General features: G+C 44.3%; 1 protein-coding gene across 1 annotated transcript in view; it reads right to left on the bottom strand.

Annotated features, from left to right (window-relative positions):
• PPP1R1C (protein phosphatase 1 regulatory inhibitor subunit 1C) overlaps positions 1-20,639 on the bottom strand; it is a 52,688-nt gene extending 32,049 nt beyond the window's left edge. The window contains exons 1-2 of the mRNA XM_077319540.1: positions 20,219-20,639; positions 17,554-17,611 (exon numbers count right to left, since the gene is read on the bottom strand). Coding sequence (XP_077175655.1) covers positions 17,554-17,611; positions 20,219-20,299 — 139 coding nt within the window. The 5' untranslated portion in view covers positions 20,300-20,639. The remainder of the gene's footprint in view (positions 1-17,553; positions 17,612-20,218) is intronic.
• Between the last annotated feature and the right edge of the window lie 6,728 nt (positions 20,640-27,367).

Raw genomic sequence — 27,367 nt, forward strand, 5'->3', positions numbered from 1 at the left:
GTTCTTAAATCATCTTATGAAGTTTGACTTGCTCTATGCTTTTTAGCTTTGGCTAAGTCTTGTTCCCTCTGATCTGTCTTTAACCAGTCTTTTAACTGTGTAAATTCTTCACCTCTTCTGGCAGGTATTTTATTGTATTGATCTTGCTAGCCAGTCTGATCTAAGTGTGTAGAAATACATGTAGTGTCTGAAAATTAGTGCACTTCTGCTGGGAAACTTGCCCTGCAAAAGTGGGGGACAGGGCACATGGGTGGGCTTCCCAAGATTTGAATTGGAAGGAAGGATTGTGAGGGATGCATATAAGCATGCTTGTAGTTTTGCTGGTCAGTTTCAGCAATGAAAACCCTTGCGGCAGCTTGTGATTTACTTCAATAAATAGATTTCGTGTTTACAACAGATCTGCTTAATGGAAACTGGATAGGGGCATGCCAGGTTGTCAACCCTGGGTTGGGAGAGTCATTGAGAAGTTTAAGGGTGGAGCCTGAGGAAGGTGGGGCTTGCAGAGAGACAGGACCTCACTGGTATATAATGTAACAGAATTCACCCTCAAAAGCAGCCATTTTCTCTAGGGAGTTGATCTCTGTTATCAGGGGATCAGTTGGGTTAGTAGATCTCCAGGCAGCACCTTGAGGTTGGCAACCCTAAATGGAAGGCTGATTTCCCCACCCACCCCCCATCCCTTTCCTTTGTCAGACTTTTAATTCCCTGTATATCACTGCTTTTCAAAGAATCAGTTGGAGTACAAACCTCTTAATCAGTTATGAACACGGTTGGTGATATCCAAGGAATATGAAATCTATTGTTAAAGTTTCAAACTCCTATGATATGCATTGGAACAAATTAGACAGTTAGGCAGGAGATAAAGCAATATTTAGTAACTATACTATATTTATTCTCAGGTTATATTCAAATTTAGAATTTCCAGGTCTATTTCCCGTATATGCTTCAATTTGTTATCAGATAGACCGATTCTGCACGGGTGGAAAAGGCCAAGAGCATGGTCAGATGGAAACAGGTCAAATCCCTGCTTCCACATGACAGAGCCGCTGGGCAGGCCCCCTCCCAGGCCTGCCGTGGATCATGCCCTCAGTTGGACCAAACTAGGAAATGTGGGGAAATCTGTGTTCCCTTAGGTACTGCGGGGGGCAACAGGCCCCTCCCTATCCTATGGTGGCCCAGAGGGGGGAAAGAATGCCTTGGTGGCACTTTGCTGAGCCGCGGGGTGGACCGGGGCATTCATTTTTATTTTGCAGAAAGGTGGGATTGCATGGAACGCAATTCCACCCTCCTGCCAAATAATTCCTCCCCATGTCCCACGCCCATTAAAGAGGGAAAGTAGAGGAGGAGAAAGGATACAGCCCTGATCCCCGGGGGAAATGTACCATGTGGGGACCCTGAAAGTGCTGCTATATGTGCTATATGGATAAACCAGACCTGAGTAGAGCGTGGGCCTTGTTACAATCCACCAGGGCTAACAGCGGTACAGGCCAAATGCCAGGCCCCTCCAGGCTCTCTCCCCCAGACACACATTTTATCAGTCTGAAGGGACCACCCAGACAGCTCCTCATCCTACATCTGAACCAACACATTCAATCCCAATGTGCTGTGTGTGCCTCCAAGAGGAAAGAACGAAACTTACTTATGTGAAAATCTAGAGGATTCGGAAGACTCAAGCAAATAGGACCATATGCTACAGTAGAAGGAAAATGATGATTCAGTGGTTTTCTCTAGCAGTAGGGCCTTGGGCAAAGTGTAGCATACCCTTGAGAGCTACAGACGCCTTTTTGAGCAATCTTAATTAATGTTCTTAATACATTTTTGTATCTATTTTTGTTATTAAAATACTTCCAGCACTTCCTTTCCTACTAGGGTTTTAATGGGGGTTTTAACTGGATATTTTAAACAGAGGCTAGATAGCCATCTGACGGAGAGGCTGATTCTGTGAATGCAAAGGGGTGGAAAGTTACAGTAGATGAGAGATTGGGATGTGAGTGTCCTGCATAGTGCAGGGGGTTGGACTAGATGACCCATGAGGTCCCTTTCAACGCTATTATTCTACGATTCTATGATTTATAAACCTCCACGAGCCTACTTGGGAGTGGCGGGCAATTTATGTAGTAGTAGTAGTAGTAGTAGTAGTAGTAGTAGTAGTAGTAGTAGTAATAATAATAATAATAATAATAATAATAATAATAATGTCCAGGGGGGCACCTCAAGTACGACTGCCTGTTCTGGGTTGAGAAATGTCTAAAGCCACAAACCTAATTTCACGGTCACTGGAATCACTTGGTGTATTCATTGCCATGATCTGTCATTAGGCCTTCGTGCTTATTTTGTTTTATTTGAAACATTCCCAGGGCCGCTTTTGGATCCAATTAAGGATTCACAAGGCAGCAAACATTCAAACTTTTATGGCATGCACACTTCACGTCACATCACAGATACTCTAAACCTTATATCACGGGTGCATCTAAACCTTGTATTTTGCACCACGAGGTGTGTACAATACACTCACAGGACTCAGTAGTGTACAATACACTCACAGGACTTAGGCCCTTCTAAGCCCACTGATTTAGGACCCACCATAATGGGATTAAACAACATGGAGATCGGTAATCGCTGGATAACCAGCTTGTTGTAGTGTTTGTGGCGGCTTCTGATCTGGCAAGCTGGGTTTGATTCCCCACTCCTCCACATGCAGCCAGCTGGGTGACCTTGGGCTAGTCACAATCCTGTTAGAAGCTTTTTTCACAGTTCCTCTCAGAGCTCTCTCAGCCTCACCTACCTCACAGGGTGTCTGTTGTGGGGAGAGGAAAGGGAAGGCAGCTATCAGTCACTTTGAGACTCCTTTGGGCAGTGAAAAGTGGGGTATAAAAACCAATTCTCAGATTAGGGAAAAAATTTCACCGTCAGAGTAGTTCTGCTCTTATGATTCTATGACTTCAATGCATTTAGGAGGAACCCATTCTGCCCTGTCAGTTTACTGGTTATTCTTATAATAGCTGGTAGCAAATGTGCATATGCAGAAATCTCTCTCTATATGGGATCCCAAGTTTAATATTAATTAAGTCCAGGAGAGATTTTCACCTAGGAAGTCATTTAATTGACTGGATGAGATTGATTCTCTCTGCCATTCCCATACCTTAAATTTCTTTTGAAAACAACATTCTGCTTTATAAATGAAAGGAAATGCATTCACTGGAGTCTCAAAATTAATACCTCCGATGAGAAATTGTGTGAGCCCAGGTGATGAAATGCCTACCGAAGCACATTGTACCTAGAACCACCCTTAGTTGTGTCAAAATTCCTCGGAGAAATTTTTTAGATTAAATCTAAAATTTCTTAAATTGTAGTTGGTCTCCTTTTATAGACATGTTTTTATGCATTTTATCCATTGTAATTAGCTTTTTAGCTTGTTATTTTCTATTGGATGTTTATTTTGTGGTTATTAATGGCCACTGACTGTAACTCTATTGACAGGCCAATAAAGTTTGGATGGGTTGATTGATGTGTATCTACAGAAATCTCTATATATAGGATCTCAGGTTAAATTTTAATTACGGCTGGGAGAGATGTTTACCTAGTAAGTCACTTAATTGACTGGACTAGATGGGCTTGCTTTCTGCCACTGCCGGGCCTTACAGATAATTTCTCTTTTAAATAGCATTCTGCTTTATAAATGAAAGGAAGTGCATTCACTGGAGACTAAACATTAATACCTCTGATGAATTTTCCATTGCTTCCCCCCCCCCCCGTACATGACGTCATGGAATACTAGGTACATAATAAAACATATCTTATATGAAGACAAATAGTGATAAAGAAATTAGAGAGTATAAATTACAGATAATAAGCTAGTTAGAAGTACTTCCTCTTCCTCCAGCAATAAACTACACTCTCGCTAATTAAATTTAACAAAAAGCAATAGCAATCAGTTAAGGAGGAAATTGGGTGGGGGAGAGGACTTGGAGACGGCTTTGGTGAAGTCCAAAACTCACTCTTCTTTGAAGTTACTTCTCTGTACTAGATTCAGACTCCACTAGTTCTTGGCTCTATTCCTATATCAATCCTTGAAACAGCAAACAAAGGTCCCAATGCAATATCCTTGGTATATTAAATTGACTTTCACCATATGAAGGAAAACAACAAAATACCCTTCACCATTACTGTATCTAATCTAAATTCAAATGAGTAGCCGTGTTGGTCTGAAGTAGCACAATAAAATCAGAGTCCAGTAGCATCGTGTGGATGTTGTGACACAGTTTACTAATGTAACAGGATTAACTTTTGCTTATATATTCCTACTGTTATGATGGTCAGATCTTAGTCTGACAAAGAGTGCTTGCACTCGAAAGCTCACGCCTTGAGTAAATTTTTTTTGGTCTTAAAGGTGCTACTGGACTCTGATTTTATTGAGGAAGAGTGCTTGCACTCGAAAGCTCACACCTTGAATAAATCTTTGTTGGTCTTAAAGGTGAAAATGGACTCTGATTTTATTGAGGAAGAGTGCTTGCACTCGAAAGCTCACACCTTGAATAAATCTTTGTTGGTCTTAAAGGTGAAAATGGACTCTGATTTTATTGAGGAAGAGTGCTTGCACTCGAAAGCTCACACCTTGAATAAATCTTTGTTGGTCTTAAAGGTGAAAATGGACTCTGATTTTATTGAGGAAGAGTGCTTGCACTCGAAAGCTCACACCTTGAATAAATCTTTGTTGGTCTTAAAGGTGCCAATGGACTCTGATTTTATTGTATTTCATCTAGTTGGTCTGTTGGTCTGAAGCAGGCTTTCTTAACCAAGGTTTCATGAAACCCTGGAGTTTCCTGATGACTCTGGAAGGGTCTCCTGAATGGGTGGGAGTTAATTGATTTTAAATAGATTTTTCAGATTAGTTAAACGTTTATCGGTGATACGGCCATATATGGCCATGTCAACCGGCCGCCCCCCTCCCAAAATGGCTAATGATGGACCTGGCGGATGTGGGAAGGGAAGGAGCCCCAGGTGAGCACATACACAGCTATTCTTCCCAACTATGTACTGCATAATCACATCGTTTCTTGGTGTTTCTCCAAGCCTGAAGAATGTTTCAGGGGTTTCTCAATGATTAAAAAAAGTTGAGAATGGCTGGTCTAAAGGCAATAGAACTAAGTTTGTCCAGTGGCACCTTTAAGACCAAGGTCTAATTAGATTGGGCTAGCCTGGGCCATGCAGGTCCTAGGGCGGAAACAGCTGTACTGCCTGCTTTAAAAAAAATATAAAGATATCAGTAGTTGTTAATGATTAAATTTACAGACACCTGGCTTCTGTCAGGAGGTTGCATGGCTGATGCCAAAGCAGAAATCTGCAATTGAAAACAGCTGCTATTGGTTTTGCTGAGGCCAAAAAAGATACAGAGCGCCTTTTTCCAAGCAACAGCTTAGTGCTGTCGAAAATAACGTAGATATTCACAAGACGGATTTGTTTTAAAACTCAGTATTCTATATGAGTAAAAAGTGAAAGGATGTGTCAATTGTGCCAGATCGGGAGGGGGGGATGCTAAGCATCTCCCGGGCAGCAATGCATGAGAATTATTGAGAAAGAACTTATTTAGATTATCCCACCAGGCTAGATAGGGCTGTAGTGGATGACCCATAGTTATTTTTTTCTCATTATTTTTGAACACATAACACAAGCACTCAGCATGCAGACGGATGTGGAAAATCAGTATTGAGAGGGCAATTGTCTAAAAAGTGTTGGAATGTGCTTCAACAAGTAATTTGGTGAAGTCAACACTGAAAGGTTGCAGTAAAGTTGTTAACAGCTGAGCTGTACCTATGTAGCCACTAGTTACACCTAATGGTCACTCTGAAGTTGCAGGGAATTCTGAGTTGTGCTTTGGGGATTCCTTTGTTTAAGGGGGGGGAAAGCCCACCCACTTCCTCTTTCTTCAGGCAGAGCATCTAAAGTATTTATTTTTGCTGAAGCAAGGAGTGGACTCCATTAGGCTCAACTCTCTCCATCTGCTGATGTGTAGCATGTAGTCTACTTGCAGCCCAGCCCTAGAGGCTTGCAACATGCTGCTTTTGTGACCATTCTTAAAACTTTTGTACTCTGCTTCAGTAAGGAGATTGGAGCAGATGAATATGATATATTTTCATACATAATCTTTCTGGTGACTATTTATTTTCTCTTTTAAACCTCAAAACAAGGTGGGATTAGATCTGTGCCTCATCCACAAACCTGCATACTTTCAAAATGCTCTGCTACTCTGAAGCTCCAGTTCTGTGGAGGGACTCACGACCAAGCCAAGTTCAAAGGTTCCTTTTGAAAATTGGCCTCTCTCACATTTCCTGCTGTTTTGTACCCAGTGTACATTAGCACATTTGTCATGGTTTCGTTTTGCTATCTGCCACTTGCAATAGGAGAGTTGGATTCAAATCCAGTAGCATCTTAGGAGCCCAACAAGATTTTTAGAGTGTGAGCTTCCGAGGGTATAAGCTTTTGTGAGTCAAAGCTCCCGTTGCTGGATATTACAAGCTCTCTTGTTACAATAAGGTTTCACTTGTTTGCCTGTGACAGATTTCAATAAGCTGAATTTTATGGCTTTAGTGAATGTTAGTTCTGCTCAGTGTCCATCAAGCTTACATAGCTTTCCCTGCTTCCATCTTCCCAAAACTTTGAGAAAGGCTGCTTGTATGAAAGATAGGTCCCTCAGAGAAGGGCAGCCTACACACTCAACAATAAATTAATTTAAATAAGGTCCAAGGTCAGTTGATAGGGTTGCCAACTCAAGGCTGAGAAATACCTGGAGCTTTAGAAGGGAGCCTGGAGAGGCAATGTCTGAGATCTCAGCAGGTTATAATACCACCCTCCAAAGCAAGCATGTTCGCACTGAGAACTGATTACCATCATCTGGAAATAATGTAGAATTCTAGAATGTCTCCAGGCCCCTCCTGGAGGCTGGCAACTCTGTCACACAATGAGCTTTCTGACTCAGGTTGCCATCTATGAGTTGGAAAACACCAGGAGATTTGGGGGTGGAGCCAGGAAAAGAAAAAGTTTGGGGAGGGGCCTGATCTTGGTAGGGCTTAATGCCATAGACTCTGCCCTCTAAAACAGCCATTTTCTCCAGGGGGATTGATCTCGTGTGGAAATCAGTTCTATTTCTGGGATCACCTGGAGGTTGGCACCTCTATGACTGAGGATTTGCACTCAGGTCTCCCCAATCATCGTTCAGTGCTCTAAGCACAACCCTACATCACCTCTTGGCGGGTCCATTTACAGATTTACAGCCTGCTACGGCCGACGCACGTAGACAACACGGGTGCGACTGAGACTCATTTTACATATTGCAGAAAGAAAACTCCCCACCCAATAATAGTTTTGAAGATATCACTCGTAGAGAGTGAGCTTATTAAAATCTGTCAGCCCGTGCAATTAGTCATCAGCGTTTTGCACAGAGTGTTGCAACCCTGCGTCAACATCTGTTCTTGATATAATCTGGTTCCACAGAGCAACATTCCTAACAACAGGCAAAAATATTTCAGGGAAAGCTAAGGGACCAGCAAGAAGACACCTGTTACAGAAGAACAAGACAAAGAGTTTGTTTTTTATATTCTGCTTTTCTCTACAGGAATCTCAAAGTGGCTTACAATCACCATCCCTTTCCTCTCCCCACAACAGACACCCTGACCTTTACCGCACAGGGGGCATTATGCCACGCTGTTGCCTGGTTTTCGGTCTGGGGCTAGCTGCCCTGAGATTTCCCACTAACGCACAGAAGCCTTTGGCCTGCTTCACCCCTGTCCACCCCAGATTTTTGCTACTGCATTTGGTAGATAGGGAACAGGAAGTGGAAACTTCCCAGCTATCAATCATTGTCACGTGGTGCAAACTCCCCTTCAATAACCCTGCCCTCCACAGACTCTACCCAAAAAATCCCCAACTATTTTCCAACCTGGAGCTCGCAACCTGGAGCTGGCAATCCACTTGACCTGTGCGGCTATTATACAATAACACTATCTTAACAACGGCAAAAATGCCCCATGGGGAGCTTGGGTAGGGGAGAGACCTTAGCAGTGGATAAATGCCATAGACCCCACCCTCCAAAATAGCCATTTCCTACTGATTTTGATCATCTGCTTTTGCAGCTGGATTTTCCTGTGCAGAACAGGAACTTGAGAAAGAAGTACTTCTGGGGAAAGCTTCATGAACCAGGGGGAGGTGCTGTCATTAATGGGATCTAGCCCTCAATTGGCAGCATCCATTGTAATAGTACAAATAATTAGCAACAACGAAGGCAGCTCCTGTGAAGAACTGTTGGGGAAGGGAGATTTTTTTACTGAAGACACTGGTCTCTTCTTCAGTCTCCAATTCCCCTTTTTTTCCAGTTCAGAGAATATCCATTCTTCGAAAGTGCTGCAATTGTGTAGAACAGCAAGCATATCCTATGGCCAGTGGGGGAGCTCTTCATGTACTGCTGTTAAGTGATTCTAAGTGTGCGGAGGAAGATATTCCTGTCAATGTCTCCCTCCCTGTGCCCACTGAGCATATTCCTTAAAGCCCAACCAGCGTTTAAATCATTTAGTGTGGTCTGGTGTTCTGCATCTCCTTGGAAGCCAAGGCTGAGGAAATCAAGAGGGCGGCTCGGATCATTTCTGAGAAACAGCCATTAGATCGAAACGATTCAGCCAGAGCAACCGTTCCATTTTCCACACAGCATCGCATCAGGTCGGCTCCTGCTTATGCCAACAGCAATAGACTCTTACGCTTGCGAATTGCAATTTGCAGTGGCAGCAGGAGGCATTACGGCACAGTGTAATAGCTCTTAACAAAAATTAATGAGGCATAGGTACTCAGGGAGGATGGTTGCACTAAGTGTTGGAAGAGAGACGGGTGCGGAAAGAGACCTGGTGTCTCCACCTTCCCTCCCCGAGAAAACGAAGGCAATCTCTCTTTCCTGCCTCCTCCAGGGAAAAGAAATCTATGAAGTTGCATAGCGGTCCAAAAGGAATCAAAGACGTTCTGAAGGGACAGAGCAAACAGTTGGGAAGGAGATGTCAACCTGAGCCAAACAAATCCACCTGAAAAATTCCAAGCGATAAAAGAACCCTACCAGTGGTGAGCTGTTTCTCTTTCTCTGGGAGTGTGTTAGTTTAAAATATCAATGGGACTACCACACTGTGTTAAATGCAAAATATATAACATCAAACGTTTTCTTCAAAAACGATACTCTGGAAAAAATAGGAGACATTCACCAGGAAATAAACAGAATAATTCCCGTAAATCTTGATAAAATATATTCCCTGAAGTTACTACACCCTGGGCCATGTCTTTCTGAGTATTCCTAGCCCTCCACAAAGTATAACTGGGCACTTACATGGCTGCTAATAATGCAGTTTCAATCCACATCAATTTTTTTTACAAGTGGATTTTGCCCTTAGACACAGTAAAATCCAGTTGCAACGTGTCATGAAAGTGGGTTTTAAGTGTACTATAGGGGTCATTTCTGCACCAGGGCTTACCTCCGGTTACATCCAGTTACTCTCAGTGAATTCCCTTCTGATGATTTTTCACTTCTACATTTGACCCTGCTTTTTAAGGGAATGTCAGTCAGAGTTTCACCTCCCCCTCCTCTTCTGCATTGATTCTTCACCTTTCAGTGTTCAGCATGCATTCAGTTTGTGTTTTTTCCGTTTTTTTTTAAGTGCCACTGCTGAGATTTTTCCAATTTTTTTGCCCAGAACAGATTTCACCCCCAACACACACTTCTCTTCTTCTGCCCCTTGGAGGCCAGACCCCCACTCCTGCACTGTCCACTTTGATCAGGGATTGTCCGCTGTGTACCATCTTCAAGCTGCTTCTAGTTTCTGGTCGTTATCATGCCCTTCATCAGTGGGTAAGTTCCATTACTGCGTAGGCATTTAAAGATTATTTTTAACAAGCTCCTCCCCCCTTAAGTCTACCAATAATCAGGGTTCAACCTTAACACTGGAACTCTAGAGAAACCTTCCATGTGCTTCTTAGAATCCCTCTAGCCTTCTCCTCCCCTGTACTTGTCCTGATATTTGCCTCACAGAGGGGGGTGCTAAGAAACGCTTGGCTGCAGGCTGCCCTCTCCTTTCCAACCCTCCCAGCGTTCCTGCCAATATTTCCCTCACAGAGGAGTGCCTGAGAAACCCCGGGAGCCTGCAAGAGCTTCCAGCTGCCTTCTCCCGTCCTTTCCCCTCCCAAGTTGTCAATTTCATTTCTTTTAAGAAATAGAATGTCTATCCAGGCAGTGTAAGACTAGGGCCTAGTCTGCACATATAGGATAATGCACTTTCAATGTGCTTTGGCAGCTGGATTTTCCTGTGCAGAACAGGAAAATCCACTTCTAAAGTGCATTGAAAATGCATTATCTATTGTGTGCAGACTAGGCCTAGGATCCCTCGTTTAAAAAAGAACACCAGGAAAAGCTTTATATGGACCACTTCCGCACGAGTCATTTTCCTCAGTTCACCCTCTGCTTGTTCGCGGGGTTGATTTGGGCTTCCTCATGATCTCGCCTCCCTCCTGTGGCTTTCCTGGGGCTGGCATGACTCTGCCTGGCTCCATACTGTGTGAATCAGCACATACTGTAGCATTCCATTCTTCCTTCCCTCTTGCAGATCACTGTGAAAATTATTTTGAGGATAATAATTCCCATGATAAGGGAATGCTTTTTTTTATCACGGGAGACAATGAGCAGCAAGTCGCAGCAGGGATGTTAAGAAGGGGGTGGAAGGACTACTCATCAGGTTTGCAGATGACACCAAATTGGGAGGATTGGCAAATACTCCAGAAGATAGAGACAGAGTTCAACGAGATCTGAACACAATGGAAAAATGGGCAAATGAGAACAAGATGCAATTTAATAAAGATAAGTGTAAAGTTCTGCAACTGGGTCAGAAAAATGCAAAGTATGCCTACTGGATGGGGGATACGCTTCTAGGTAACACTGTGTGTGAACGAGACCTTGGAGTACTTGCGGATTGTAAACTAAACATGAGCAGACGGTGTGATGCAGCGGTAAAAAAGGCAAATGCCATTTGGGGCTGTATCAATAGAGGCATCACATCAAAATCACAAGATGTCATAGTCCCATTGTATACGGCACTGGTCAGACCACACCTGGAGTACTGTGTGCAGTTCTGGAGGCCTCACTTCAAGAAGGACGTAGATAAAATTGAAAGGGTACAGAGGAGAGTGACGAGGATGATCTGGGGCCAAGGGACCAAGCCCTATGAAGATAGGTTGAGGGACTTGGGAATGTTCAGCCTGGAGAAAAGGAGGTTGAGAGGGGACATGATAGGCCTCTTTAAGTATTTGAAAGGTTGTCATTTGGAGGAAGGCAGGATGCTGTTCCCATTGGCTGCAGAGGAAAGGACACACAGTAATGGGTTTAAACTACAAGTAGAACGATATAGGCTAGAGATCAGGAATATGTGAATAAAATACAATAAAATCCCCAACAATATCCTTAAAAACAATATAGAGAGATAGATAGGCCACGACCCTGGGCATCCTTGCTTTGTAGTGCCCTGCTGCTATCCCTTTGACGTGTCAATTCCTCCTCTGAGGGTAACTTCCTTCCGGCTTGACACCTCTTCACGCTCCACCAGATCTCTCCATCTTGGCACCATGAGGGTAGGACATGCTTCCTGCATCTCTCCCCATCCTAGTTAGTTAGGCTAGATTAGAATCCTATCTCTAGACTGTCTAAAGTGGAGATCTTTACCTAGAGCAGTGGTAGTCAACCTGTGGTCCTCCAGATGTTCGTGGACTACAATTCCCATGAGCCCCTCCCAGGAAACGCTGGCAGGGGCTCATGGGAATTGTAGTCCATGGACATCTGGAGGACCACAGGTTGACTACCCCTGCCTTAAAGGACTCGTATTAGTTTGCTAAGAGAAGGAGGCTCCGTCGGCTATTTTGCTTCTTGTCAGCACACGCCAACCAGATGGGCTCTGCTGCATGGTAAGCCTTGGGCACTCTGCTGCTTCACTAATTTCCAATATGCTGACCTGTGATGAAAGTCTTGCTGGATTCCCCTGCAGCCTGGCATTGCCTCCTTCCCCACTAAAGAAAAAAAAAAGTAAAATAGAGCTAGGAAACTCCCGGAGATTTGGGCGTGAAGCCTCGGGGAACAAGGGCCTCACTTAAAGTTGCCAGTCCCCAGGTGGGACCTAGGGATCGCCTAGTTTTACAGCTCATCTCCAAGTGCCAAAAATCAGTTCCCCTGGAGAAAATAGTTGCTTTGGAGGGTGGATTCCATAGCATTATACTCCACTGAGGTCCATCTCCATCCCAAAGCCCACACCCTCCTTGCTCCTCCAAATTCTCTAGGTATTTCCCAACCCAGATCAGGCAGCCCTAACCTCATATATATACAATATATACAAATATATACAATAACATACAGTCCATCTTCCATTTTCCCCAGGGAGAAAAGATAGACAATAGATAGATGGATGGTCTAATCTTGTCAGAACTTGGAAAATAAGCAGGTTTGACCACAGTCATAACTAGGATGGGACAAGGAAGACTGGGGGCATTATGAAGGCACAGGCAATGGCCGACCATGGGCTATTATGCACTCACAGGTTTTCACCAAAGTCAGTCCACTGATGCTGTTAAATGCCTCTTTTTAAACTGCCCCTTTTACAGTCTGGAGATGAGCTGTAATTCTGGGAGATCCTCATGGGGTTTTTTTGCATAATATACTAGACCGAAGTAAACGATTATGCATTTGAGAGAGCTTTCCTCCAGTGGGAGGGTACTTCATTCATTGTACTAGGAGCTCATTGGTAGGCTGTGGTCAGTAACAATGTCACCTGACTGACACACGCTGCTGGCAGAGCCTCCTGCAAATCGTAGTTCATAGGCTTTCCATCCAGCCATTGGTGAAAGACAGATCAGGAAAGGAGACTGAAAGCACAGTGATGTTTATGCATGCCAGAAAAAGCATCCCTGGAACTGGCACAAAGGAAAAAGCTGTAGCAAAGCAAGTTTACAGTAGCGCGAGGAAATTATGCAGAAAATGCAGGCTCACTGTTATAAGGGGTGAGTGCCATGTGAAATAAAAATACTATGATGGGTTTCCCATGGCAAAACCAGTGCCACATGCAGAATTTTTTTAAAAAACCTTTTTTTGCAGACTTTTTGTGAGGTTTCCTGCCGTGCATAATAGCCCCACCTCTGCTCATCACTTGCCTTGAAAACTCTATAAGGGCTTCCCTGAGCCAGCTGTGACTTGATGCCACACACAGTCTGAAACTCTGAACTGTAGCTCATTATTTTGCTTGTGTATAAATCTAGCTCTGTCTTCAGCCAACGCAGAACTCTCCCTTTTATTCCCTGTGCCTGTCCCAAAATAGCCTTTTCCCAGCCATATTCACAGGCCTGTGCCCTCCACACACCAAGGGAAGGAAAGGTATCACTTTCTTCAAGCTCTGCTAGGTCCTTGAACAAGATAGCCACTCTGGAAACTCGGCAAACAGCATACATTGAAAACATAATATTTCTTTATCAATGTCCGTGGAGCATCAGTTTAGGGAAAATGACAGCAATCAGCTCATTAATTGTAATTGTCAATTGTAATCAAGTCACAGTCTTATAGCAAATGCAATCCAGAAATAAAACTTGGAATATAAGAAATCTGAGTTTCACTCAAGGCAGGTCCTAAAATGATGCAGTCTTTTCTGCCAACTTTGGGAAAGTGTATATTAATATTCAGGCATGGCTGAAGTACTTATAAGCACCAAAAATGACAAGGGATAGGGCTACGTATGGGTATATCACAGGATATGGCTACTTTGTAAAAACAGGATTTTCTGTAAGCCGATTTCCTATAGAGACGATTTCCTATAGAGATCTGACTTAGCATCATTGCAAGAACAAATGAACACAAAGAGCAAATGAACTGCAGAATAGGCTCTCTAGCCTCCAAAATTACAACTGATCACCAGACTATGGCCTCTTTCAGACAGTCTTTGTAATCTGTTTTAGTAGTCGGTTGGGGGACAACCAATGCAGCTGCCTCAGCACAGGCTGGATATGGGCCCTCCAAGACGTTCCTGTGAGGACCCTAGCAGCTGCATTTTTGTACCAGCTGCAATTTCTGGGTCAGGGACCATGTATCCCAGTGATAGTCACCTGTAGAGGCATGTGTTCTGGCCTGTTGTCTGTGATTCTACAGGTAGAGTTGCCAACTCCAGGTACTTGTCCATCCCAGGCTCCATCCCCAAATATCCAGGGGTTTCCCCACCCGGATCTGGAAACCCTACTCCCCATCCTGGGTCCTTGGGGAGGCGGGGGGGCAACCCTACAGTGGGGAATCAGAATCATGCAGAGCTGCAAGAAACCCCAAAGGGCCATCCAGTCCAGTCTCGCGCCTTCTTGGAGATTTAAAAATCACACCATAGTGATGGCTGCTCATCCAATCTCTTCCTAAAAACTTTCGACAAGGGAAACTCCACCACCCTCCAAGGCAGCATACTCTCTCTACAAACAGCCCTTGCTGTCAGAAAATGCTTTCTAATATATCAGTGGAACCTCCTTCCCCTTAATTTGAACCCATTGCTCCTAGTCCTTCATCCATTGTGCCCATGTTGGATAATGCACTTTCAATATGCTTTTGCATCTGGATTTCCCTGTGCAGAACAGGATAATCTACTTTTAAAGTGCACACAAAGTGCATTATTCAAGGTGTGCATAATGGGCCCAGTAAAGCTGCAGTAAACAACCTGGCCCCCTCTTCAACATGCCTACCTTTTTACCTAATAAAATCAGAGTCCAGGAGCACCTTTAAGACCAACAAAGATTTATTCAGGGCATGAGCTTTCGAGTGCAAGCACTCTTCCTTAGCACTCGAAAGCTCACGCCCTGAATAAATCTTTGTTGATTTTAAAGGTGCTACTTCAGACCAACATGGCTACCCACTTGAATCTACCTTTTACCTAGTCAGACACAGGTAGATAAACTCCCTCTTTCCCTCCTCTTCTCCAAGCTACACATGCCCAACTGTGTCAACCTCTCCTTCTGAGGCACAGATTCCAACCCGTCAACCATCCCAGGTGCCCTTCTCTGAACACGTTCCAACTTGCCAGTCTCCTTGAACTGTGACACCCAGAACTGGACACAATATTCCAAATGAGGCCTAACCAATGCACAATAGTGTGGTTTTCTACCTTCCCTTGCCCCAGATCTGCCTTTCTCAACATCTGTACTATTGAGAAACCCCTGAAACATCCTCCAGGCTTCAAGAAACCCCACAAGTGGCACCATCATGCAGAACATGGTTGGGAAACATAGTTGTGTAGATGCCCACCCTTCCCACCTGCTCCAGACCCATCAATTGGCCATTTTGGGAGGGAGGGACAATTAAAGTGACCATACATGATCATATCTCTCAATAAATGTTTAACAAATTAAAAATATTTAAAAAAATTAATTAACTGAGTTCAGGAAACTCAGGACTGTTGAGAAACCCCAGGATTGAGAAAGCCTGTTCTAGATTCTCTACTCCTCGCAATGCAGCCTGGTAACGTATTCGCCCTCTTAGCTGCCCTATCACACTGTCATCTCCTATTGGACTCATTGTCCACCAGCACAATAAGGGACACTAAGAGTACAGCACTTCTAGAATCATAGAATCATAGAATTGTAAGGGACCTCATGGGTCATCTAGTCCAACCCCCTGCACTATGCAGGACACTCACATCCCAATCGCTCATCCACTGTAACCTGCCACCCCTTTGCTTCCATTGCACTCACCACTGGGGCAGTGGCTGGAAGAGGTTTTCCCACCTACATCAGCAGTGGTGTGAAATTGGGAACAAGGTGGTGCGGCAAGCTCTGGGGCTGGCTGCAGAACTTCCCCTTCACTTCACCCCATTTCCTAATGGCTGCAGGCTCATCTGCCTGCCTGCAATGTCCCACAGAAGCAGAGCTCTTTCCTACCCAGCCAAAGGCACCACGGAAGAACCTCTGGCTTCCCATCTGCCGCAAAACCCTGCTGCTCACTGCCAAGGCCCCAAATCATTTGAGAGACATCGCCTAGCGTTCCTTAATGGCTGCAATATGCCGTCAGGCTTCGACAGAAAATGGGAAAGGAGCGTCGGGAAATCGACGCAGGGCTTTCCAAATGTAGTTTAAATGGATAGCGGTGAAAATTGATTGGGATCTGTCAGAGGCTTTGCTTTGAGGGTGCATTAGCGGCAGGTGGGTCTAAATTTGGACCTTCCCCTCAAGTTGCTGCACTGTAAGATGAGAAGCATCATGTTATAACCCAGGAACATTTTAACTTCAGGCGGGAAGATGGCAAATGTCCAAATGTCACATGCAGTATCTTTTAATTCTGCACAAGGGTGGCATAGATCAATTGCCCTCCCTTCCATTTTACCCGCACAATGACCCTGGAAGGTAGGTGAGGCTGGGAGAGAGGGGTGGCCAAACTGTAGCTCTCCAGAAGTCCATGGACTACAGTTCCCATGAGCCCCTGCCAGCATGTACTAGCAGGAGCTCATGGGAATTGTAGTCTACTGACATTATTTATTTATTTATTTATTTATTTATTTATTTATTTATTTATTTATTTATTTGGGCTCAGGCTCAGGGCGGTTTACATGAAACGGGAACAACACAATTAACTCAGTTTATAGTGATGTGATAACAACAGTAACAATAACAACAAGATAGCGATAGTAATAAACATTGTGGAACAGTAGAATACTAGGAACATTTGATTAACTCGTAATGAGGCCCAGTGGTTTGGGCGGATCTGTAATGAATGTCGGAGGGAGGCAAGGGGGGCCGGTGGGAAGTGGTGGTTCGGATTGACCTCAACCAAACGCCTGGCAGAGGAACTCCCTTTTGCAGGCCCTACGGAACTGTTTGGGTTCCGTCAGGGCCCTGATCTCCTCTGGGAGCTCGTTCCACCAGGTGGGAGCCAGGATGGAGAAAGTTCTGGCCCTGGTTGAGGTCCAGCAGGCTCCCTCGGGGCCAGGGACCACCAGGAGGTTGGAGGTGGTAGAGCGCAAGGCTCTTTGAGGAGTGTAGGCAGAGATATGATCCCTTAGGTATACTGGGCCCAGACTGCATATTGCCTTAAAGGTTATAACCAAAACCTTAAGCCAGATCAGGCCTCTTACATATCAGATCTTCTGTATAGGGTGGCCAACTCCAGATTGGGAAATTCTTGGATATTTGGAGAGTGAAGCCTGTAGAGGACAGGGTTTCAGGAGAGGATAGACCCCGGCAGAGTATATTGTCATAGCAACACCTCGGAAGTCCCACATCCAGCCCACCCTCCAGCCCATCCTCCAACAGAAGCTCTCCATGATGTACACAAATAATGTAGGGAAGAGGAAATCAATAGTAGCTGTCATCTGCAAGCCCGTTGCCTCTTTGAGAAACTCTATACCTCTAGAGAGCCATAGTGCTATCTTTCTGTTCCTAATTCTGGTTTCCTTTTTCCTATCGAGTCATTTGACATGATCAGCTCTTCACTGATGCCCACATCCAGCCATGTTTGAAGCTTCAGAAGCAACTTACCAGGAGGCGAATCGGTCATAATGACTAGCGAAGCTGGTGTAGGCCTTCTTTTCCTGATCTGTGGGAAACACAGGCCCAAAGAGATCTCTTAAAAACAACTACTACAACAATCAGCATGATTACCATTCATAAAAAGCAGTATGGATGGGCACAAACTGGGAACGGACTTGCCTCTACCCACCATCCAAGTCTGGTGTGCATTAGATTTACAGGGTCCATGTTATGGCCCCCCGAAGAAGGTGCCCCCAGGAAAGTGCTTTCTGGGGAAATAATAAATTGTCAGGGGCCCATAACTTGGACCTCGTGAATCCAATCCACACCAAACTTGGAGGCTGGGTAGAGGCAAGACAGATGAAGATCCCTTGTGAGTTTGATGTCTCTCATTTGTGCAGGATTGATTCTATATGCTCCTGAACCTGTGCCTGTCAAAATGACTGCAAGTTCAAGAGGTTCAGGAGTGTGCACGGAAGTCCCTGTGCAAACTAGAGACATTAAAGTCATAGGGAACTTCTCCCAGGTGCTCCTTTACATGCCCTCCACGTTCCACCACTCCCTGTTGCTTTGAAGTTTTGTATACATTTAGATAGGAGAAATTCTGAACATTCAGTTTTCATAGGAATTACTTTAAATTTTCTCGGATGAAAAATAATTCTTTGTTTTGGTCATCTCTTGCCTAGTCTTGCCATTAAGTCTTGCCTAGATTTCACCACTCCAAACCCTAATCAGAGAACCTTTCTTTCAGTAAACATTTTTCTCCTCCTATTATATCTGTTGTCCTTCCAAGTTCCTTTTTGTAAGTTTTATGCTCGGTTATTACACTTGAATAAAACAAATTGCTTTCAATTTTGGTCAAGGTTTTGGCTTTTTGTAACTACTGAGTAAAAAATAAATGCAGATAGTACATAACCAGGGTCAGATCTACTCAAGTAGCAGTGGTATAATAGAAGTATTGACGAATATTCATTCGCTTTATTCATTCGCAGTCATCTGCTGGTCAAGATCCAAAGCACTAATTACACAAGCCCAAAAGGTATTTTGAATAGGTTTGTTTTTGTCTCTTTTGTTCTACACGGCAAACTTCTTTGGAATGTTTTTGATTAGACTTGGGCGTTTTATTTAAGAGAAGCCATCAAAAGACCTGCTAAGCTGATCCAGACTCTTGCTTTGACCCTCCGCAGCTCTTTGCAATGTCATTCTAACCATCAAATAACAATGGGATTGTTAAAATTTCTTCTCTATAGCATTCATAGCCAGTGAAGAAAGAGTTTGATCATTGGGTGACAAAGACATTCTGCCTTAGATACCTTATCCATTATTAGGGACATACAAAAGACCATACAACACAAGGGGGCTGGGCTTTAACAATTGTGATGTCTATGACCTATGGAAACAATCAAGCAGGATAGCTTATGCACACAGTGGTATTTTATGATGGGTTGAATACTACTGTAGGAATAGTCCTTGCGGGTTTTAATGGGGAACATGGGTCTAGTAATAAGACATTTCCTTCCTCTGAAGATGTCACATTCACCAAAACATTCCCTGTGTGATCGTCTCGCCCTCAAGAAGATTCTTGAACATGGCCTCAGCACCTGAGGTCATTCTACGGCTAGCAATATCAGACCAGCTCTTTCTGGCAAAGGCTGTTGCATCCTGCAGAATATTTGTGATAGAAGAGCAAGGATCTACCAAACCTTGTGATGCATGTGACCCTGTATTGTCAGTGATCTTGCAGAGACAGGGACATATAATGCTAGATGGACTCCAAACAGATCTCCCATTATATTCTCAAGATTTCGGCATTCATATGATAAAGCATACATGTGTTAGATCACATGCTTTCGATACTTTAGTTTACAATACATTGTGTATGGGTAAAAACACAGAATTATATATATGCTCTTAGACTTCCCGTAATACTTTCAAGATTTCAGCATTATTATGATAAAGCATACATGTGTTAGATTACATGATTTGGATACTTCGGTTTACAATATATTGGGTAAGCACACAAAATTTATTCATATATTTATGTTTGAAAGCGGTTGAGTGTCCTCAAACTTGAACAAAGATGCTGAGAAATAAATAAGAATATATATTGAGTTGAGTGTCCTCAAACTTGAAGACAGATGTTGAGAAAGAAATAAGAATATATATTCTTATTTCTTTCTCAACATCTTTTTTCAAGTTTGAGGACAACTGCTTTCAGATAATAACTCCTGCCCTTCTATGAAATAGCAATTAAACCTCTCTGCATTCCTTGTGTACATACGGGATACACAGATATCTCTTCTTTATTTTGACATTCCCTCAACTATATTTTTATACTGAGTCATACATATAGTGTGTGTGTGTGTGTGTGTGTGTGTGTGTGTGTGTGTGTGAGAGAGAGAGAGAGAGAGAGAGAGAGAAAGAGAGAGAGACGTAATGGTAAAAAAACACAGAGCTATTGCTACAACAAGTTGTCTGTTCTAATGAGGTAAACCAATATTTGCTCAAGGGGAGAAAAGCTCATATATCCCAAAGAGAACTGTGCCCTCCACTAAAAGCACACCTTACAGGATGTCATAACCTCTGCTGAATGATATGCAGTTTTCCTACGGTCTGAGCCCCTCCTTGCCCCTTTCATCCTCTCCTTTAGGCAGCCAAGATCAAAGCAGCTTACCTGTTCGGCGGCTTCAGGATCTATTTGGCTTTGAAATAACGGCACGGCAAATTGTATCTTTTTAGGGCTGTTAGGCTCCATGGCAGTGATCAGAAGAAGAGAACAGACCCCCCCAGAACTGCTGGGAAAAAACCGAGACCGTGCGCACGAGAGAGATAGCGTCCTTTCTGCGATTATCTCCCGGCACACTCCCGGAAGCCACTCCAAGCGCTCCTTAATAACAGCTAAGTTAGCAGGCAAAGCTGCATTCGGGTTGAGAAACTCCTCTTAGTCCTCAAGCAAAGCCTCTGGCTGCCACCCCGACTCGTCTTCCTTTGGTCCTTCCGAAAACAAAACAAAACACAAAAATCCACCCTCTCAGCACAAAGCTGGAGGCAACAATCAGCTAATTGTGCATCGGCTGCCTTCGACGTATGCCAAGCGCTCACTCAGGAGCTAATTGAAAATGCAATCGTAGCCTAGCTTGGCCTGGCGCCCTGGGATTTGGAAGATGGGATCTCTCCGCCGCACATTACCGACTGGCTGCACCAAAGTGCGGGGTCAGCGCCCTTCGGAGGATTGCTGATGGGGCCATGAATTATTGATCGGCCCAGAGATCAGGATGCTTGCGGATCCGAGGTGTGGATCACTTGATTCCCCTTTGGAGGTGTTTGCAGAATCATCTCTCTCTCTCTCTCTTTTTCTCACCAGCTCATTTTTTGCCAAGTCAACCTAGCTGCTTCCCACCTGGCCCAGACCTTACAAATGTCAACGAGATGTCAGAACTATGCTTCAGAGACAGCAGTGTTTTAGTGTGCACCCCCTCCCCCAATATCATCCTGCTGAATCCAGGTTCTTGGATTGGATCCTGTGGATCTGTCTCTAGTAGTAGAAGAAGAGTTTGTACTTATATGCCCTTTTTCTCTACGCAAAGGATTCCTCTCCCCACAACAGACACCCTGTGTGGTGGGTGAGGCTGAGAGAGCCCTGATATTACTGCTCGGTCAGAACAGTTTTATCAGTGCTGTGATGAGCCCAAGGTCACCCAGCTGGCTGCATGTGGGGGAGTGCAGAATCGAACCCGGCTTGCCAGATTAGAAGTCTCCACTCCTAACCACTACACCAAACTGGCTCTCTACACCAAACTGCCCCCACAGTTTGAGTTCATGTCCCACATTCATGTCGCTACAACTGGGGACTATAATTGGAGTGGAGAATATTAACACTGATTCCATTGGAATTAAGAATATCTAAGCTGACAACTGTATGGACAACTTTGCTTCAAGATGCCTTTATATTCTTGTGTCCAGCAGGCAATAAATGGATTGTGTCTTTTTCCATTGCTTGATTCTGTGTATCCTTTTGTGTGTGTGTGTATATTATTGCCCACTGGCAATAATACGGGACTGCGTAGACTTTCTCTACACAATTTGGCCTCTCTAGAACTGAGAGGGGGTAGAAGTCTGCTATCCGGAAGAAGTTCCTGACAGTTAGAGCAGTTCCTCCGTGCAACAGGCTTCCTCGGGAGGTGGTGGGTTCTCCATCTTTGGAAATTTTAAAACAGAGGCTAGATAGCCATCTGACAGAGAGGCTGATTCCGGGAAGATTTAAGGGGGTGGCAGGTTACAGTGGATGAGCGATAGGGATGGGAGTGTCCTGCATAGTGCAGGAGGTTGGACTAGATGACCCAGGAGGTCCCTTCCAACTCTATTATTCTATGATTCTATCATTTGTGCACTCAGAACCATTCACGTTGTAGTTGGAGGGGAGGATGATATCTGAAGAAAAGAAGGCAGTTTGCATTTCTACAGACTAGGTGGGAACTGTATGAATGAAAACGGTGCAGTCGGTTTCCCATGGCTCATTAGGAAGCAGGAAAGAGAGAAGCCAATGTCAGTGAAAGGCTGATAGGGGAGCCGTCTCAAATGAATGACCAGGCCAGCTAATTCTGGTAACAAACTCTTTGTGCAAGCGATCTGTTTACACCTGAAGCGATGGCTACAGCTTGGCATCTCGCAAGATGCACTTTTAAAGCACAGAAATAGCTGCTGCAATCTTTTATTTTCTAATATACAAAATGGGAGGAAAAAAACAGCAGAAAACCATGTTAAATTCAACACTGATGCCAGCAGTTATATAATTGTTAAACATGACAGATATGTCAGTAGAAAACCTTGGCAAATTCAACACTCAGGCCAGCTCTTACATAGCTGTTAAACATTATAGATGGGCCATATATTTTGTTCAAGGCATTTGTATGCTGCTTATCCAGAGACCTGCCTGTCTGAGATACTTTTCCGTAGGTTCCTAGCATCCTGCATGTTTCTGAAATACATGGGTTCCAAGCCCAAAGAAGGGATGTGTGTGATAAACAATTGCTGGTGCAGTCAAAAAATGCCTACTAAAGAAGAAGAAGAAGAAGAAGAAGAAGAAGAAGAAGAAGAAGAAGAAGAAGAAGAAGAAGAAGAAGAAGAAGAAGAAGAAGAAGAGTTGGTTCTTATATGCTGCTTTTCCCTACCCGAAGGAGGCTCAAAGCGGCTTACATTCGCCTTCCCTTTCCTCTCCCCACAACAGACACCCTGTGGGATGGGTGAGGCTGAGAGAGTGCCGATATTCCTGCTCGGTCAGAACAGTTTTATCATGCCGTGGCGAGCCCAAGGTCACCCAGCTGGCTGCATGTGAGGGAAGAGCGAGGAATCGAACCTGGCATGCCAGATTAGAAGTCCGCACTCCTAACTTCTACACCAAACTGGCTGGTTTAGGAGGCGGGACTAATCAGAAAATGGCTACCATGGGAATAATCAGAAAAGGCTGGGAGAATCTCATCAGGGCAACGGTCACAGTAGTGTTTGTATCTGATTTGCTGTTGTAAAGAAATAAATATTATTTTTTCTGTTTCATATTTTTTATTTCTTAGGGACTTCACTGACGACCTGGTGAAGTGTCCAAAATATCTGGCGATCTTCTCATATCATAGCAGGCTGCTCACTATGGAAGAGCCAGTCCTTAAAAATGTCTTGCCTGGTATGGCCCAGGCTAGCCCAGCCTCAGCAGATCTCAGACCCTATAGGGTTGTCAGCTCTGGATTCAGAAATATTTAGAGATTTGTGGGTCGGGTGGAGCCTGAGGAAGGTGGGGTTTAGGGAGGGGAAGGACTTCAGTAGTGTGTAATGCCATAGAGCAGCGGTCCCCAACTCCCGGTCCGGTGAACCGGTACTGGTCCATGGATCAGTCAGTACTGGGCCGCAGCTCCTCCTCGTCCCCCTTCCTGGCTGCTGCCTCGGGGGCTGCCCTGCCACTCTGCTCCCGGTTCACTTTTGGTGCTCTCCTGCGGCCGCCCTCAGCGTGGCACTGCGTGGCTGCTGCTGGCAGCACCCCCCAGCGGGCAGAGGGAAGTCAGGGGAGCTGGCGGGAAAGCAAGTGGAGCAGGGGCTCAGACGCCGGCGACGTCCCTCGGCAAAAGACTACACCCCCCCATCAGCTTCCGTAAAATTGTCAACCGTTGACTGGTCCCTGGTGATAAAAAGGTTGGGGACCACTCAGTCCTCCTTCCAAAACTGCCATTTTCTTCTGCTGATCTGGTTTTTGTCAGCTTTGGCTATTATGCATGGCAGGAAACTTTTCTTTTTATTCTGCATGTGGCACCCATCATAGTATTTTTGATTCTGTATGACAGAATTAGATTGGAAATGGTCAACGGTCAATGGTCAATGCTTCTACCAAAAAGCTCTGAAGTTGTTCCGCATCAATCACTCATCTGTTTTCCCCAGGAAAGGCAGGTGCAAAACTGGGTGGTGGTTAGCTGTTTTGGCTTCAGTCTTTTTTCAAGTGGTCTCACCACTGCCTCCTTTAGGTTCTCCAGGAAAGTCCCTGTTGCCAGGCATAGAATGATAATGTCCCAGAGTGGAGCCTAAACACTCTCCTCTCTGGCTTTTACACAGGCCCAGGGGGCAAATGATGAGCCAAACAGCTACCTGGATTTCCCAAGAGACATCTTTTTTTCTAAATAAATAAGTAACATAAATGAGGCAAATGATATGAGGTAGGAAGAACTCACCAGGATTCATGTTCAGAAACTGCTTTCATGATCAATGAAGAACTCTAGAACATGAAATCATAAATCATAGACCAAGGGAACAAAGCCATGTGAGTGGAACCAGTAGGAAAATGGGGAGGACAAGGGAATATGAACCGCCCTGAGCCTTTGGGGAGGGCAGTATACAAATGTAATTAATTAAATAAATAAATAATACATAAAATATTGACATGACAATGGATAGCTCTAGGAATCACTGGAAACACTATGGTAAAGACCATGGAATGCACAGAATGCGATTCCTAGAGCTACCCATTGTCTCTTCCTGATACAACCATAATGGCTGCAGAGGCTAGCAGTGTTTTTTCTCTGAGTGGCGGTGGGCAACGGACACAATCAGCAGGAGGCCTACTACCATAGCAGAAACCTGGTAGACTTAATAGCGTAAAATGAGGTGATCCTGAAAGGGTGAAGTGTTGATGTGGCAGAACTGATAATACGGCTTCAAACCACTGGAAACGGACTACATTTTACAAGGGCTCCGACATCAGTAATGTCCCATAACCTGTAAACTAGCAGCATCTGATAAACTGGGCAAGAACTGTTTACTCTGATGAGAGCCAGTTTGGTGCAGTGGTTAGGAGTGCAGACTTCTAATCTGGCATGCCAGGTTCGATTCTGCACTCCCCCACATGCAGCCAGCTGGGTGACTTTGGGCTCCACACAGCACTGATAAAGCTGTTCTGACCGAGCAGTGTGTCTGTTGTGGGGAGAGGAAAGGGAAGGTGCCTGTAAGCCGCTTTGAGCCTCCTCAAGGGAAAAGCAGCATATAAGAACCAACTCTTCTCCTTCTTCTTCTTCTGTTTTTTATTTTTATTTAGAGGGAGTTTTCACATTGGTCAGGGACATTAAACCAAGGGATGTTTCAAATTTTACAGTGAATGCATTAAATGTGCCATGCTTGACTGTGGTCATCAGACATAAACTGAACACCTGGGTCTTTAGTTTTGAATGGGGAAAGGATGTGACTCAGTGGGAGAACATCTCCTTTGCCTGCAGAAGATGCTAGATCCAATCCTCAGCATTGCCAGTTAAAAAATCTGACAGTAGGTCAGCCTTCCTTCCTCAACTTTTTGACCATTGAGGAACCCCTGAAACATTCTTCAGGCTTCAAGGTGGTGCAATTGTGCAGATGAGTATTAATTAACTCCCACCCATTTGGGAAACCCTTCCAGGGGCATCAAGAAACCTCATCAAGAAACCCTGGTTGGGAAAGCCTGCAGTAGTTGATGTGATAAGCATCAGACCCTGGAGAGTGGCTGCCTATCTGAGCAGACAATACTGACCTTGAGGGACCATTGGTCTGATTCAGTATAAGGCGGCTTCGTTTTCACATGAATTTTACATCCACTTTTCACATTTGGGTGGTGGTTCCGCCCTCCTTTAGGGGGGGCCATTTTCACTGTTGACTTCAATGGTCAAACTGCCCTTGATGGATTTATGTGATTTGTAACTGTCTATTTTAAAAGTTTTCCGGCCAAATTGGACAGTGATGCAAGGGGAAGGGATAAAATTCCACTGGGCAGCCAATACTGTTGCACTGTATTTTTAGGAAGTGAAGCAGCCTGCCAAACAGCCATAAATAGGTCAACAGTCTATCCCAAAACTGGCTCTCTGTTCATGACCCATTAACAGGACATGCGCTGAATTGGTGCGCTGGTGTTCATGCATCCCTCATTAAAATATGACTCTCCCTATCTACAATTCTGAAATGGTACAGTCCATTATAGCTCCTCAGAAGTTTACCATTTGCTACATGCATAGATTCTAATGAGAAGCCGTGTTGGTCTGAAGTAGCACAATAAAATCTTAGTCCAGTAGCACCTTTAAGACTGCAAGAAAACTTGTCCCAGGGCAAGATAGCTGCCAGCTTAGCTTCTACTTGTAAGAAAGTTTCACACTGGTATGGAGACAGATGGGGCCGGCAGTTATTTATTTATTTATTTATTTATTTATTTATTTATTTATTTATTTATTTATTTATTTATTATATTTATATACCGCCCTCCCCAAATGCTCAGGGTGGTTTACATAGGAACAAAGAACAATACATAGTAGGGTGTGGGCCGTGAATTTGACTGACAGTTTTATTTCTGATACGTCTTTGTGAACTACAAATGGGTTCGAGGGGTCTGATTGGCTGGTTTGGCAGGGTTATCATGTGGGTGTGTTTGGATGCTGTGACACAGTTTACTAATGTAACAAGATTAACTTTTGCTTATACACTCCTACTGTTATGATGGTCAGTTCTTAGTCTGACGAAGAGTGCTTGCACTCGAAAGCTCACACCTTTGTTGGCCTTAAAGGTGCTACTGGACTCTGATTCTACATGCATAGAGTAGCACAAAATTATCGCCTGTCCCCAAACAGGATTAAAAATAAGTTTTTTTGCGGCAGGTAGCTTGACTTTCTGAAGGTCTGGGGCATGTGCAAATACATTGTGAACATTTATATGAAATTACAGATGGGCTGGCAATTTGATGTAGGGAAAGATGCTCATTGTTGCCGTTTGCCAAGAGTGCAAGGCCAAGGTATAGAAAACCAGAGAGAAGAAAGATACAGGGCTTTTCTGCAGGCCAAAAATTTAGCGTCATACTTACCTGGTGAAGACACTTATTTTCCGGCCGCTCCGTATGACATCGCCAACCTCCCGCAACTGGCCAGGAAACTGCTCGCTATATCCGCCATTTTAAAGCGTGAGTTGGTGAGTCCCCAAAAGTGGATTTACCAACCTAAAAAGTGCTATCTCCCAGCGGACAACCAGCAGGCCACCACCCAAAGACATGCGTGGAGGCAAAGAAGCGCTACCTCTGCCTCCAATATCCCACCCTTGCACCTGCCTTCCTCTCCTTTCTTACGGGGGACGGGAAGTGTTTTTTAAAAATGGAGAACCGCCTGGAGCAACGAATGGGCCGACATGTGCCTCGGATGAGATTGTCTGTGCCTCTAGGAATATGTGAAGAGGGTTTTACACAGATAAGCATATTTTAATTTTTTTTTTAAGAGTGATCGTCATAAGTTCACATGTCGATCACCCATACTGGGAGAGTATTGGTTGGCCAAAGTTATTGACA

Source organism: Paroedura picta, chromosome 2 (assembly GCF_049243985.1).
Source record: "Paroedura picta isolate Pp20150507F chromosome 2, Ppicta_v3.0, whole genome shotgun sequence".
NCBI lineage: Eukaryota > Metazoa > Chordata > Lepidosauria > Squamata > Gekkonidae > Paroedura > Paroedura picta.